This window comes from Notamacropus eugenii, chromosome 1 (genome assembly GCF_028372415.1).
Source record: "Notamacropus eugenii isolate mMacEug1 chromosome 1, mMacEug1.pri_v2, whole genome shotgun sequence".
NCBI lineage: Eukaryota > Metazoa > Chordata > Mammalia > Diprotodontia > Macropodidae > Notamacropus > Notamacropus eugenii.
In genome coordinates, this window is record NC_092872.1 from 116,976,303 (window position 1) to 116,993,170 (window position 16,868).

General features: G+C 36.2%; 1 protein-coding gene across 2 annotated transcripts in view; it reads right to left on the bottom strand.

Annotated features, from left to right (window-relative positions):
- Positions 1 to 16,868, bottom strand: part of CAAP1 (caspase activity and apoptosis inhibitor 1) — a 71,640-nt gene that overhangs the window by 13,206 nt on the left and 41,566 nt on the right. For both annotated transcript variants that reach the window (XM_072612456.1, XM_072612447.1), the window contains one exon: positions 15,508 to 15,581. In XM_072612456.1, the coding sequence (XP_072468557.1) occupies positions 15,508 to 15,581 (74 nt within the window). The remainder of the gene's footprint in view (positions 1 to 15,507; positions 15,582 to 16,868) is intronic.

Sequence of the window (16,868 nt, forward strand, 5' to 3'; positions counted from 1 at the left end):
TGAAGTATATCCTTTGGGGGGGGGAAAACGGACATTCAATGAAATAGAGGACTTCCAAGCATTCTTGTTGAAAAGACCAGAACTAAACTGAAAATTTGACTTACAAATATAAGACTTGAGAGACGCATGAAAAGGTAAACAGGAAAAAAATCATAAGGGATTTATTAAAGCAGGACTGTCTACAATTCCTACATGAAAGATGATACTTGTAACTCAAGAGACCTTTCTCAGTATTAGGGCAGTTGGAAGAAATAATAATATATATAGACAGAGGGCAGAGGGTTAGCTAAATATGAAGGAATGGTATCTAGAAAATAAAATTGAGAGGTGAGGGAGAAATATACCGGGAGAGGGAGAAATGAAGAGGTAGTGTATTGTTAATGTATTTTTGCATAATGGGTTAACATATTTTTGCTTAAGGGAAGATCTTTCCCATACATTAATAGTGCTATGTGACCTGCTTAAGTCACATGGAAGTCTAAATCACATGGAGCCTGTGGTGGGAGAAATGTGCTGAATGGGTGGAACAGAAAGAAGTGGAGCTAGAGTAGAGCTGAGAGGAAACTGGTCAGAATCTAGTCAGAGCTAGGTAGGATGCAGGCAAGCAAGCTACTGAGTGAGTGAAAGAGCTTGTTTGTGATTTTGAGAGAGCCTGCTTGTGATTTGCTTAATAGAGCCAGTTTGTGGGAAGCCTAGAAAGGCAAAGGCTTGGGGATGGTGTTCCCTGAATTGTTATTGTGTGTAGATTATGATGGATTTGGCTTTCTGGTGTCTGAATAAATTTTTGGTTCTGTTTTCCATGTGGAGAATCTGTTGTATAATTGTGCTGGGATATTCATGGTTGTTGTAGGCACTGTGAATATCACATTAGTGCTACAGATAGAACGGAGTACATTATATCTCACTTGAAGGAGGCAAGAAAAAGTTTTTACAGTGGAGGGGAAGACAGGGAAGATGGGAGGGAATGAATGAACCTTACTCTTACTGGATTTCACTTATGGAGGGATTGATATACACACTCTATTGGATATGGAAATCTATCTTATCCTATAGGAAAGTGGGGAGGGGAGGAAAGGGGATAAAAGAGGGGGGACGATAGAGAGGAGGGCAGATTGGAGGAGGGGGTGGTCAGAAGCAAACATTTTTGACGAAGGACAGGATCAAAAGAGAGAAATGGACTAAATGGGGGAGAGGATAGGATGGAAGGAAATATAGTCAGTCTCACAACATGACTGTTATGGAGGTGTTTTGCATGATTACACATGTATAACATGGAATTGCTTTCCTTCTCAATGAAGGTGGGGAGAGGGAGAGAAGTTGGAACTCAATAATTTAAGAATGAATGTTAAAAATCATTTTTTGCATGCAAGTGGGAAATAACATACATAGGCAATGGGGTACAGAAACCTACCTTGCCCTACAAAAACAAAATAGGGGAAGAGGATAAGAAAGGGATTGTGGGGTGATAGAAGGCAGGGCAGTTTAAGGGAAGTGGTAATTAGAATGCATGCTATTTTCAGATGGTGGGAAGGGAGAGATAGGGAGAAAATGTGGAACTCAACATCTTATGGAAGTGAATGTCAAAAACTAAAAATAAATAAATCAAATAAAAAAAAGAAAAAGAAAGTATCAAGGAAAATTGCCCTGATATCTTAGTTCCAAAGGGTAAAGTAGAAAGTGAAATTTTCTCCTGAAAAATTCAAAAATGAAATTCCTGAGCTCCCAGGTCAAAGAAAAAATACTTTAAGCAGCTAGAAAGAAACAAATTATTGGAGCCACAGTCAGGATCACGAAAGATTTATCAGCTTCTATATTAAAGAGGTGGCAATCTTGGAATATGATATAGCAGAAGGTGAAAGATCTAGGGTTACAGCCAAGAATCATCTTCCCAGTCAACAGACATTTAATGAAATAGAGGACTTCTGAGCATTCCTGATGAAAAGTTTAGAGCTGAATAGAAGAAAATATGACATCCAAACACAAAACTCAAGAGAAGTATAAAAAAAGCAAACATTAAAGAGAAATTGTAAGAGTCTCAATAATGTTAATAATAAATAATAAAATAATGTTTACACTCTTATGTAGGAAGAAGATACAGGTAACTCAAAAGAACTTTATCATTATTACGGCAGTTAAAAGGAGTTTACATAGACAGAAGACATGGGATATGAGTCAATTATGTTGGAATGATCTCCAAAAAGGGGGTGAGAAAGAAGGATAATCTGCGAGAAGGGGGAAGAGAGAGGTAAAATAGGGAAAAAAAATTCATATAAAAAAGGCATATAAGAGCTGTGACAGTGAAGGAAAAATGGGGGTGGAGTGTAGAGTTGATTAAAAGGGATAATCAAGGAAACAACATTTTACTACAAGGCACTACAGACAATGAAGCAATATGAAAAATTTACAGCAAGTTTCTCTGATAAAGATCTCATTTCTCAAATAAATAATGAGCATAGAACTGAGTAAAATTTATAAAAAGAGCTATTTCCCACTTGATAAATGGCCAAAGGATATATGAACAGGAAGTTTCAGAGGAAATACATCTGTCTATAGTCATGTAAAAACGCTCTAAATTGAAATTGAGGGGATGCTCACTATTTAGGGAATAGCTGAACAAGTTACAGCAAATGATTATTATGGAGTACTACTGTGCTGTGAGACAAGGGGGAAGGTTTCAGAAAAACATGGCAAGATCTGTATTGAACTGATGCTAAGTGATTAGAACTGGAAGATCACGGTGCACAGTTAGCAGTAATGTTATAATAATGATCAACTATGAAAGACTTGGCTACTCTGACCAATACAATGATCCATTACAATTACAAAGGACTCAGGATGAAAAAATGCTATCTGTAAAATTTTTTACACTATTTTTCGCGTTTTTCTTAGACATATGGTTAATATGGTAATGTTTTATGTGATTTCACATGTATAACTGATATCATATTGCTTGCATTCTCAGTGTGTTTGAAGGGAGTGGGAGGGAGGGAAAGAATTTGGAACTCAAAATTTAAAAAGAAAAATACTAAAAATAAATAAAAATTTTAATTAAAAAAAGAATTAAAGTCTTTCTCAGAAATTCAAATTCTGATTCCAAAAGCCCAAAAGAAACTTTTAAAACATATATTTTCCTACTTAAGGGGGGGAAAATAATAAAATGACTCTAACTTCACAGTACCTGTCAAGTTTTTACATATAACAGCTTTTAAAATACAGGCTTTTCCCTCTTGTCCCCTCCCTAAAGATCTCTTGAACCTCACCTATTTACTAAGATACCCCTGAAGTGTTTCCTGCAAGTAGTTACATATAAGGCCTTGTAGCACCAATGCAATATTCATAGCACCTACAGCACAATTCTGAATCACAAAATACCAGACTCCCCACACGGAAGACAGAACCAAATATTTATTCAGACACTAGAAAGTCAAATCCATTGTAGTAACAAAAATCTGTACACAATAACAATGCAGACAACACCACCATCCTCAACCCTTTCCCTGCTAGGCTTCCCATAAACCAGGTCCCTTAAACAAATCTCAAGCAGGCTTCCCTTAAACAAAATGCCCTTCTCTCACCTCACAGCCAGCTGCTGGCTTGCCTGCATCCTTCAGTTCTGACTGCTCTCTCACTAATTTCTGCTCTATCTCCTCCTCTTCCTGTTCTACCCATTCAGCAAACTCCTCCCACCAAAGGCTCCATGTGACTCACTCATGTGACTCAGGCAGGTCACATCAGCTTGTTAATGAGAGAGAAGGATCTTTCCATTTTAAGTGACCATTACAGGGCTCAATATTCTATCCATGCAGATGAGTGATCTAATTTAATTACTTTACCAAAGACAGATTTTTTTTTTGTGGTGCTACTTTTACTTAATTTATTATATCAGGTTCAAAATGATGGACTGAGGACTTGATTCTAATTTTAGATATGTAGAGAGGTACAAGGTTTTCCAACATTTTATACAGCAGTTGGTAATTATCTAAGTGCACAAAACAGTGGCATGTTTCACAAAATACATAGCACACAGAATTCCACGTTATAGATGAGAAGTAAACTGGAACTTAAGGAGTGAATAATAAAACAAACAACACAGACTATCTAAAACAGATGCGCATGAATTAAGTGGAACTCCTTACAGAAATTGCGATTTAAGAAAAAAACAGGACAGTCTCATATCTAAATGCATTATCTTTAAACACTACATAAACAGTATGCAATAATCCATTTGGTAAGAGATGTAATTTTCACCTTTTATTCAAATGCAGTTTACAGAAAAAAATGCTGTTTGGTGTGATTTGCTGTTAATAACTTGTCAGAAAGAAAAAAGGAATTTAGTTTCACTGATGATAATACCACAATTCCTTTTTACTATACCAACTGCTGAACTGGACATTTCAACAGAGCAAGAAGCAAAATTTCTTTGCAGGGCAGCTCAATCTTCAAAAGTAGATTTCTGAGCCTGTTCATCTTTTAAAGCTGGCCTTGTGTATCAAGTGCTGCAAACAAATAAATTATAAATCACCCCTTAAAGAAACTGGTAATACATACTCCTCACTCTACTTCTCAAGAACCCACACAAGTATAGAACTGTTTCTTTTCCAATTTCCCATTGTTCCCTGTGACTCAGTACTACTATGGAAATCTTCAAAGGCAGAGGTAGCAGAGCGCATCTTGGATCTCAAGAATCTCCCTGTCAGCACATGCATATCAGTCACACAGCCCTACTGGCCTACAAATGATGCCTAATGAGCTGATGAGCTTCACTCTTTTTTCCATTGTCATTTTATACACTAATAAAAGTCTCTGATGGCATTTTTCTCATTATCTTTTTCAATTTGGTAACTTCTACTGATTCCTTCAGCTACAGTTGTGAAGTTCATTTTGGCATACCCAGTGCCTTTCCACTACGCTTTTCTTTTCTTCTACAGGTTTACATGCTTTTTCTTTCTAAGCCTTTTACTCATCTACCTTCTTATTTTTTGCCATTATAGGTACCAGTTCAGGACAAGAATATTTTTTTCCTTTTAGGTTTTAACATTTAAAATGCAGATTCCAGCAGTCATCAATCAAGGGAAAACAGCCTTTTCATTCCCGCCCACAACTACAACCACCAGCTGCTGACTAACTTGCCACAATTAAGCAAACCGGGCTAATGAAGCAGCAAGATGATCTGAGGTTGAGTTAAGAGACAAGGCAGCATGTACAGCCAGGTGGACTAAATCAAGGCTTCTTAAAGTATGTCCACTTGTGATGACCCCTTTTTGCATTTTGGCAGTATTTGCTGGCATTATGTAGACTGACAGCATGCGCAGTGCAAAATGCCCATGTTTTGTGTTCAGAACAAAGGCATGCAGTGAAGATGTGTGATGCAACATGAGCAGGTGCTGCCAGAAACACCTCGAATTCATTACGTATTTAATTGTGAATTAACTTTTGGTCCTTGAGGGTTCAGAGATCTTTTACTATTGCCAAACTTTTAACAACCACATAAGGGGTTGCGACCCACAGTTTAAGAAGTGCTGGACTAAACCATCAATGCCATTTTAGTGAAAGCAATCCAGGGCCCTAAAACCAAGAGCCCTAAGATTAGAAACATTCTCCATACCGACAATGCTTCTACTCTGGCCCCTAATGGCACTGGCCAGGAAAACAGTCCCTATGGAGATTCCATTAGGCAATGACTTTTATACCACAAATGTTTCAGAATTAGAAACTAAGATGGTTTTTATCAATGGAGATGATACTAAAGAAGATAATTACCATCTGCTGTGCCTCTGCACCCTAAAAGATCACCAAGTTTTTCCATCTGACTTATAAGTTAAACCTAAATGTCCTGTGTCCCTCATTAGAATGAGAGGTACTTGAGGGAAAGGGATGACTGGCTTTTCTATTTGCACCTACAATTTCCTTCATTTGTTCATTCATTCACTCATTCACTCAGTCACTCACTCGCTTTAAGGATTTTAAGGCTCCCCAATAACATTATGAATCTTGCTTCCCAAAGGTGACATGAATCTCACAATTCACAGAATTTCAGGGTTGGAAAGTACACCAAGAGCCATCTTGTGCAACTCATACCACACCATTAAAAACAAACAAACACCACTACAGTACACACAAGTGGTCAATCACCCTTTAATTGAAGATCTACAAAGAGGGGGATGCCACTTCTCTGAAGATAGTCAATTTTCTAAATTATTGGAATTGTGAGGAAGATTTCCCTGACATTAAGCTTAAATTATACCCTTGCAACTTCTAACCATTACTTCTAGTTCTGCACTCAGGCAAACAACAATGAAATTCCTTTTCTAATATGATAGCCTTTTAAGCACTTGAACCCAGCTACTATGTCCCTGTCTTAAGTCTTTTCTTCTTCAAGCTAAACACTGCCAGTTCCTTTAACCAGTCTTCTTATGGCATGTACTCATGGCCTTGAACATTCTGACTGGTCTCTATCAAGCCTGTATAGCTTATCAATGGTCCTCCTAAACTGTGGCACTCAGAACTAAAAGGAGTATTCCAGATGTAGTTTGACCAAACCACACCTGATGACTACCACAATCTCTTATTTCTAGATGCTCTGCCATCTCTCAAGGGAGTGTAGGAACACAGTAGCTATTTTGGCTGCCATATCATATGTTTACCTCATATTGAGTCTGTAAGTCTATCAAAACCTTCAGATCTTTTTCAAATTAACTGCTATTTGGCTGTGCCATTTCATATTTGTGGAGTCAATTTCTTGAACCCAATTGTAAGCCTTTGCATTTGTTCCCATTATCCCCAAATTTCTTGTCTATGAAGATCTTTTTGGATCCTGACTCTGTCAACCAGTATTACTTAGAGTTAGTCAGTTAGTTAAGTCACAAGTAGAAAGTAGAAGAACCAAGGCATAAAAACCAGATCTTTAGACTCCAAAGTCTGCTTTTTCAATGGGGAAAAAGATACTATGTCATTTTTAGAGGTGAGGAACTCAAGCCAGTCATAACACCATACATAATACCATAATACCATACATAATACCATAATTTTTCACAATGCATCTTTTATGAGGAACTTTTAAAATATCTGCATTAAAACCAATGCAACTGCAAACAACTACTTCATAACTTCTTAACAATAATTTCAAGCCCCTTTAAAAATATGATGAAAATTTTAGAGAATGATATGTTTGAGGCACTTTCCCTCTTGGGAAACCAACATTCCACACACTTCTTGAATTAGTGCTAAAAACTACTAGAAGCATGGCACACAAAAAATAATTTAGACAACTCTTGAGAATAAGAATACATAAAATCTAATATGTGTAGTGACATTGATATAGTCCTCAAAAACACACAATCTCCAACCACCAAATAAAATGCAAAAATTAACATAGGGTCAGTTTCTTCAAATTACTGAGAGTTCTGTTTGAATTTATGTATTTTACAAAATAACCTGCAAATACAAATTCTTGATAAAATTACAGAGTTATAATTATATTTTTGATAAATTTTTGTATGCATCCCTTGAGGGGAAACACAAGTTTTGTTTTCTATCTGTGACAAAACTAACCTCATTAGCTATCAGTTTTTAAAAGTGATATTCATTTTAAAAAGGCAAGACCGAAATTACTAAGAACTGAATGAAACAATTTTAGTTGAATCAAGCAGCAAAGCTGTAACTGTTCTTATATGATAGTTTACTTACTAAATTATTTAGAACATCAAACCTCACATAAACAACAGTTCCAATTTTATAAAACCAATTCTTCAATCCATACATAATATTAACACTTAAATAATGTTTACGAAGTAAAGGTAACTTTAGATATTACTCCAATTTTAAAGCATGATGAAAAATGGTCTATGATCTGATACTCATCTTCAGTACTCCTAATGTCACAAATAATGTTGCTCATCAACAAGATTAATGCCATCAGCACTAGGTGATGAAATGGCAATTCTAATTTTATACTTTATTTGCATTTGTAGATCACAGCTTCTATTTTTTCAGCATGTAAGCTTTTGAAGTGCTAAGCAAACTGGATGCTGCTTTTCTGAATACATAATCTGATTTAAGAATTTGTTAATCATATGCCAACAGAATAAAATTTATTTTATTCTGAAATACTAAAAGTGATGTTACTTTATATATATATACATATATATACACATATATATATATATATATATACAGATATAGATATAGACATATATAGTGAATAATACTCTGCCACTAAATAGATTCAACCTGATCTTTTTAAAATGGTCAGGACATTAGATTAAAAGATAGAACACTACCAAAAGAAAGTACTACATTCTTCTGTAAAGAATTTACCCTGGGAGGAGCCAAGATGGTGGAGTATAAAGACACATATATGCTAGCTCTGAACCCACAGCCCATAAAATCTCTGTAAAGAAGAACTCCCAACAAATTCTAGAGCAGCAGAAGCCACAGAACAATGGAGCAGACAAGATTTCTGTTCCAGAGAGACCTGAAAACCTGACGTGAAAGGTCCGTTCCCGTAGCCCTGCCTTGGCTGCGCAGCACGGAGAGGAGCAGATCCGAGCAGGCTTCAGGGACGGAATCTCCAGCAGCCGTGCAGATCCCTCTACCCACAGGTGACAAGGGTCATTGAGAGGGTCTCTTTGGCTGGTCAAGAGGGGAGTGGGGTGTCCCCATAACTCAGGCCCCCTCCGGAGGCAGCAGCAGACAGAGGCTCCCCAAGCAGGCAGGAGCTCAGATCCATTGTTGAAGGTCTTTGCATATACCCCCTGAGGAAACTAAGCCCCTTGTGGCGGCCCTGCCCCCACCTGAGCACCTGAACTTAATCTCATACTGAACAGCAGCCCTGCCCCTGCCCAAAGCTCTGAGGCTGGGAAGCAGCATTTGAATCTCAGACCCCAACTGCTGGCTGGGCGGATCCAGAGGCCTGGTGGGTGTGGAAAGAAAACTCAGAAGTCAAGTCACTGGATGGGAAAATGCCAGAAAAGGGAAAAAAAAATAAGACTATAGAAGGTTACTTTCTTGGTGAACAGATAACTCCTCCCTTCCTTTCTGATGAGGAAGAACAATGCTTACCATCAGGGAAAGACACAGAAGTCAAGGCTTCTGTATCCCACACATCCAAAATAAATACACCATGGGCTCAGGCCATGGAAGAGCTCAAAAAGGATTTTGAAAATCAAGTTAGAGAGGTGGAGGAAAAACTGGGAAGAGAAATGAGAGAGATGAAAGAAAAGCTTGAAAAGCAGGTCAACTCCTTGCTAAAGGAGACCCAAAAAAATGCTGAAGAAAATAACACCTTGAAAAATAGGCTAACAACTGGCAAAAGAGGTTCAAAAAGCCAATGAGGAGAAGAATGCTTTCAAAAGCAGAATTAACCAAATGGAAAAGGAGGTTCAAAAGCTCACTGAAGAAAATAGTTCTTTCAAAATTAGAATGGAACAGATGGAGGCTCATGACTTTATGAGAAACCAAGAAATCACAAAACAAAACCAAAAGAATGAAAAAATGGAAGATAATATGAAATATCTCATGTAAAAACCACTTACCTGGAAAACAGATCCAGGAGAGACAATTTAAAAATTATGGGACTACCTGAAAGCCATGATCAAAAAAAGAGCCTAGACATCATCTTTCATGAAATTATCCAGGAAAACTGCCCTGAGATTCTAGAACCAGAGGGCAAAATAAGTATTCAAGGAATCCACAGAACACCACCTGAAAGAGATCCAAAAAGAGAAACTCCTAGGAATATTGTGGCCAAATTCCAGAGTTCCCTGGTCAAGGAGAAAATATTGCAAGCAGCTAGAAAGAAACAATTCAAGTATTGTGGAAATACAATCAGGGTAACTCAAGATGTAGCAGCTTCTACATTAAGGGATAGAAGGGCGTGGAACAGGATATTCCAGAAGTCAAAGGAACTAGGACTAAAACCAAGAATCATCTACCCAGCAAAACTGAGTATAATACTTCAGGGGAAAAAATTGGTCTTTCAATGAAATCGAGGACTTTCAAGCATTCTTGATGAAAAGACCAGAGCTGAAAAGAAAATCTGACTTTCAAACACAAGAATGAAGAGAAGCATGAAAAGGTCAACAGCAAAGAGAAGTCATAAGGGACTTACTAAAGTTGAACTGTTTACATTCCTATATGGAAAGACAATATTTGTAACTCTCGAAACTTTTCAGTATCTGGGTAGTGGGTGGGATTACATACATACACACACACACACACACACACACACACACACACACAGAGCACAGAGCACAGAGTGAATTGAATAGGATGGGATCATATCTTAAAAAAATGAAATTAAGCGGTGAGAGAGAAATATATTGGGAGGAGAAAGGGAGAAAGGGAGAAATGGAATGGGGCAAAATATCTCTCATAAAAGAGGCAAGCAAAAGATTTTTCAGTGGAGGGAAAAAGAAGGGAGGTGAGAGAAAAACATGAAGTTTACTCTCATCACATTCCACTAAAGGAAGGAATAAAATGCACACTCATTTTGGTATGAAAACCTATCTTACAATACAGGAAAAGTGGGGGAGAAGGGGATAAGCAGGGTGGGGGGGATGATGGAAGGGAGGGCATGGGGAGGAGGGAGCAATTTGAGGTCGACACTCTTGGGAGGGACAGGATCAAAATAGAGAATAGAAGCAATAGGGGGCAGGATAGGATGGAGGGAAATATAGGTAGTCTTATACAACAAAACTATTATGGAAGTCATTTGCAAAACTACACAGACATGGCCTATATTGAATTGCTTGCCTTCCAAAGGGAAGGGGTGGGGAGGGAGGGAGGAAGAGAAGTTGGAACTCAAAGTTTTAGGAACAACTGTCAAGTACTGTTCTTGCTACTAGGAAATAAGAAATACAGGTAAAGGGGTATAGAAAGTTATCTGGCCCTACAGGACAAAAGAGAAGATGGGGATAAGGGAAGGGAGGCAGGGTAGAAGAGAGGGCAGATTGGTGATAGGGGCAATTAGAATGCTCAGTGTTTTGGGGTGGGGGGAGGGGACAAAAGGGGAGAAAATTTGGAATCCAAAATTTTGTGAAAATGAATGTTAAAAGTTAAATAAATTAAGTTAAAAAAAAGAATTTACCCTATAACAAGGAGCAGAGACAATTATATTAAATGTGTTTTGAAAGATGTATAGACAAAGGGACAAAGTAGTATTAGTTTATTTGCAAAAGAATGTAATTGACCTTTTTTAGTAGTTGTCTGAACATGCAAGTTAAGAAGAATTTCTACTTCAAGATTAACCATACTTTCATCTAACTGTGTAAGTCATTTATTCTACAATTCAAATCCCAGTTTAAGGTAACACAGCAATGCCTTATTCACCCTTGTATGATTGGGAATGAAGTGAATTTTCCAGTTAACTGAAGCTTATTCCTTTAAAAATCAAAACTTTAACTTTCTTTTAATGATTTTTGATGGAAATCTTTTTTCTGCATACTAGAAAAAGTATTGTATTCAGGGAACCGTGGCTCAAATTATGGTCCTGATATTTACTAGTTGTATGACCCTGGGCAGGTCGCTTAATTACTCACCCTCATTTTTCTCTTCTGGAAAAAGGGGACAATAAATTTTTACTACCTATCTCATAAGGTTGTTGTGCTTTACAATCAGTGTTTACACAATGCTTTCTATAAACTTTAAAGTACTTTACAAATGTTATCATTAACTAAAGGTCATACATTTTTGATCCTCAATTTCACTGACATAGTTCTGTTGAAGAAACTCTGTAATGCGAATATAAATTGTAGTATGTAGAAAAATATCTATAGCAGCTCTTTTTGTGGCGGCAAAGAATTGGAAATGGAGGGAATGCCCATCAATTGGGGAATGGCTCAACAGCTGTGGTATATGAATGTAATGGAATACTACTGTGCTATAAGAAATGATGAGCTGGCAGACTTCAGAAAAACCTGGAAAGACTCATATGAACTGATGCTGAGTGAGGGGAGCAGAACCAGAAGAACATTGTTCACAATTACAGCCACATTGTGCAATGACTAACTTTGACAGACTTGGCTCTTCTCAGCAATGCTAAGTTTTAAGACAACTCCAAAAAGCTCATGACAGAAAATGCTGTCTACATCCAGAGAAAGAATTTTGAAGTCTGAATGCAGAATGAAGCATACTATTTGCTCTTTTTGTTTTGTTTTTTTTTGTTTCTTCTTTCTCGTGGTTCATTCCATTGGTCACAATTCTTCTTTACAACAGGACTAATGTGAAAATGTTTAATATGAATGTATATGTAAGTAAAATATGTAAAGATTGCAGGCCATCTTGGGTATGGGGAGGGGAGGAGAGACAAGAGGAGAAAATTTAAAACTCAAAAGCATGTGGAACTTAATGTTGTAAACTAAAAATAAATTAAATAATTTTAAAATAAGGTTTTGTACAAACAAAAACAATGCAGCCAAGAGTTGAAGGGAAAGGAGGAAACTAGGGGGGAAATTTTACAGTAAATTTCTCTATTAAAGGTCTCATTTCTCAAATATGTAGAGAACTAAGTCAAATGTATAAGAATACAAGTCATTCCTCAATGGATATATGGTCAAAGAATATAAAGAGAAAGTTTTCAGAAGAAATCAAAGTTATCTATTTATGAAAAATGCTCTAAATCATCAACAGGAAAAATGAAAATCAGAATACCTCTGAGGTACCACCTCAATAGCTGACAAATGAGAGAGATGTAAAAATGATCAAAACAGAACTCTGGAGCCATTTTGCAGAGAAGCAAATAGCCCAAATATCAGTAGCCTTGGTCTATTACTATCTTATTTCTTGGTCCCCTGTGGTTTTATCTGTATAGGGAATAATGATTATGGAACCTCCTTCCACATATGCAGATCAAGTACTAACTAGTTTGTAATTTATTTTCTTATATAACTGGCTGGAACACAAAATGGCTTGCCTAAAGGAAAATGACAAATGTTGGAGGGGATGTAGAAAAACTGGGCCACTAATGCATTGTTAGTGGGGTCGTGAACTGACTAACCATTCTGGAGAGCAATTTAGCACTATGCCCAAAATGAAAACTGTGAATAGCCCCTGACCCCGCAATGCCACTACTAGATCTGTTTCCCAAGGTAATCAAAAAAACAAAAAGGAAAAAGAGCTATATGTTCAAAAATATGTATAGCCACTCTTTTTATTGCGGCAAAGAATTAGAATTGAAGAGATACTCGTAAATTGGGGAATGGCTGAATAAGCTGTGATGTATGATTGTGAAAGGATTCTATTGTGCTTTAAAAATGACAAGTAGGATATTTTCAGAAAAACCTGGGAAGACTTATATGAACTGATGAAAAGTGAAGTAACTGACAATGATCGATCCTGGTCAATAAAATGATCCAAGACAATTCTGAGTACTTACGATAAAAAATGCTATCTAACTCCAGAAAAAAAACTGATAGTCTGAATGTAGACAGAAGCATAATTTTTTCATTTTCTTAATTTTCTTGCCTTTTTCTTTTTTGCTATGTGGCTAATATGGAAATGTTTTGTATAGGTTCACATGTATAATTAATATCACATTTCTTGCCTCCACAATGGATAGGAGAAGGGAGAGGGAGAGAATTTGGAACTCAAGAAAAAAAAATTTGAATGAATTCCAAAAATAAATAAATAACAAATTTAGAGGAAAAAAACCCCAAAGATAAAGAAAAGATCTTAATTCCTATCTTACTTCTGACAAATACTAGCTATGACTATGGGCAAGTTACCCTCTTGCAACTTGACAAGAACAAAAGTTATAAACATGTTAATGATCCGCATACAAGGAGGAATATACCACACACAATATTTCATCAACAGGAAACTACAGGAATGGACCAAGAATAAGACAGTGATACACCCAAGGCCCATTGATATGTAAGGCTATTTAACTCCATCCTAAATGACTCTAGATCTCTGCTTTGATCATTCATCTATTTACCTCATTTGTCAACTATCAGCAAAAGCTCACAGTAATGTGTTGCATCTTGCGCTTATAATCTACTACTTTGTTTTAAATATATCTGCTTTGGAAAGGGCTTGATGCTTTCCTTGATGTCCCTGTCTTGGCTGTTCTTTTCCTTTTCAAATATTCCTAGAAGCTTTGTCTAATTTTCCTTTTGTTCCCATCACTTTCTATCTTATCTTGAAATACACTGTATTCCCCTAGCAATATATAAGCTCCTTAGAGCAAAGAGAGTGTTCTAGGTTTGTCTTTCAATGCCCAGAACCTAGGACAGTGCCTTATACACAGCAAGAAATTAATACCTTTACTCGATTTAACTGGATAGACTTAGAAAGTGTCCTAGAGCCCAGTCTATTCTAGTCCTTCCTTACTTCCAATGCCAAATATTATTCCTTGTTCTCACTTCTCTGATCAGCCATACTCCAATATTTCCTGTTTTCTGTTCATAAGAAAGATGTATAATATGTACAATAGCAGTAACCACATAACTCTAGGGCTGAACAGAGAGTTTAGGGGATTTGTACTTGGCAAATGTAAATGTAAACAAATGTAAATCTGTATTTGCAGAGGAAGAGTAAATTTGGAGATAGGGTCTTAGACACAGAGAACATTTGACCCTAATTTTGTAAACCATTGATAATTCTTGAAATTGCTGAAAATAGCTATAGTTTAAAATTCTGTAATACACATAATGTATACTGATGTCTCTGCACACAAAATAAATTGGCAAAATCAGTTATCCAATTTTAATTTTCATTTGCTAAGTATTAATTAATGATGAGAAAAACATAAAGTGTTTCTTGACCAGATTGGTTATGGTTCAATTCTTTGTGTCAAGTAAGTTTTCTAACTCAGAAGTTTTGGAAAAACTATTCTAAGGTATCAAAGATAAGTTGCTTAATAATAATTAACATATCCCTCTGACTGGAATAGTTTCACTATTCTAAAATCATTTTGCTAGAAAAGTGGAAAAAGGTTAGAGTATGAGAATAAGTAGCACCAACTTATTTTGCATTGTGGAAGATACAAAGAGGATTTTGAAAAATTTGCCCTGGTTAAGACTAAAACAAAGAAAAATTAGTTTAGTTATGTTAGTTGGTACTGCTAAGAATACTCACACAGGAAAATGAGAGCAAAACTGATAATGATTAAGTATCTCAACAAGAAATATTATTTTTTTCCTATATAATTTAAAGCTATCCAATTACCAAATTACCAAAATCCCACAGAAAGTTTTGTTTCAGGAGTGGTTCCTAATAGAGATCACTACAACAAATGTGTATTCAAGATAACATCTTTCTATTGGAAAGTTGTTATGTTATCACAGAATCAGAAATCAGAAGTTAAACTTGTCAAAGATTGCAAGATTAATTCTTGGTTGTTCTACTTACTCTTATATAACTTGGACCAAAAAAAAAAAATGGAATTTCTATATCTTTGAAAGGGGCATTAATTCATATTAAGGTACTGTGTAATTTTACTCTTGAAAAAATATTTTGAGGCTTGCCAACAAATGATGATATACAAAGCAAGAAGTATTTGATACATACCTTGTTTTAATTCCAAACCTTCAGGCTGCTTGTTCTCCCTCAGGGATGAGGTAGAATCTACACTGTTGTCTTGTCTGAGGAATTAAAAGAAAAAACACCTCAGCTTTAAACATATTTATATCAGAAAATATTGCAAGCACACTTTATAGTTAGAATGAATTAATTTACATGTATCCAAATTGGGGGAGTGGGAGTGGAGAGAATATTGAACCATTATTAACCTTATTATTACCCAAGTTATTTTCTGGTACTGTTAGATACTTAAGAAGGTACAATTGTTTCTCTTGACTATAGTGGTAAAATTTAGAGCACTAAAGATACTTAAACACACCATGCAAAAGTGGCAAAAGAGAAATATGAAATGGCTAACTGCTTAGATTGCAAAATTTTTTGCCAGACCAGGTTAAGTATGGAGAGCACGTGGTTAGGTCTTCTCTTAATGACATAATAGGGCACACACATAATAGGGAAGGGGCACTGCTCCCAGAAAACCACATAGTTATCACTGGAGTTCAAGGGTTGAATTTAATGAGCACTTCAGTAACAGCATTATTTTTATATTCATCTACATTTCTTATTTCAATTATTTTTTAACCAAAGATTTTTGCAACATGTTTTACATCAATACAAAATCAAAGTAACTATAGGTAATTTGCAGGAATTAGAACAGACCATGCAAAAAAGAAAACACATTGCTAAATAATAAATTGGAGTATTAATGTACTCTAATTCAGTATGTCCTTTATGACAGGGCTACAAACTACTTTGGAAAGATTGCTTCTCTCTTTATACAGGTTGTCATACTACCTTAGTATTGATTTTTCACCACCATTCTGATGAAGTACCCCCAAAGGTGTAAAGAGCAACTGTAGCTATTCAAGGAAGAAAAGTGGTAACTTCTCCCAAAAGAACTATTTTTAAAGAATCTTTCATGTATCCTCAGACACTACTGCCACACCCAAGTTTCTCAGTCAAAAGACTATGAATAATTCAACTCAGCAAAAGCAATAGAGCCCACAGCTCTGGCTCATGAAAGGGGAGAAAGACTTGAAGTCTTTTCTTTAACAAGTTCCTCATATTCTTTAGTGACAGCAAGAAGGTAAGTATTTTGTTATTACTTTGCATTGGACTCTCTTTACACACACACACACACACACACACACACACACACACACACACACGGTACTAAATTTAATTTTTAAATTTAATGTTAATCATGAAATCTAAGACATATCATTTGCATATTTAAAAATTTAGTTTCTTATTTTTTCCTAACAGCAACTATTATGAGTTTTTACCTTTCCCTTGGAATCATGACTATCTCTAAAGAATATCAGTAACAGTCCTCAAAAATCCAGCAG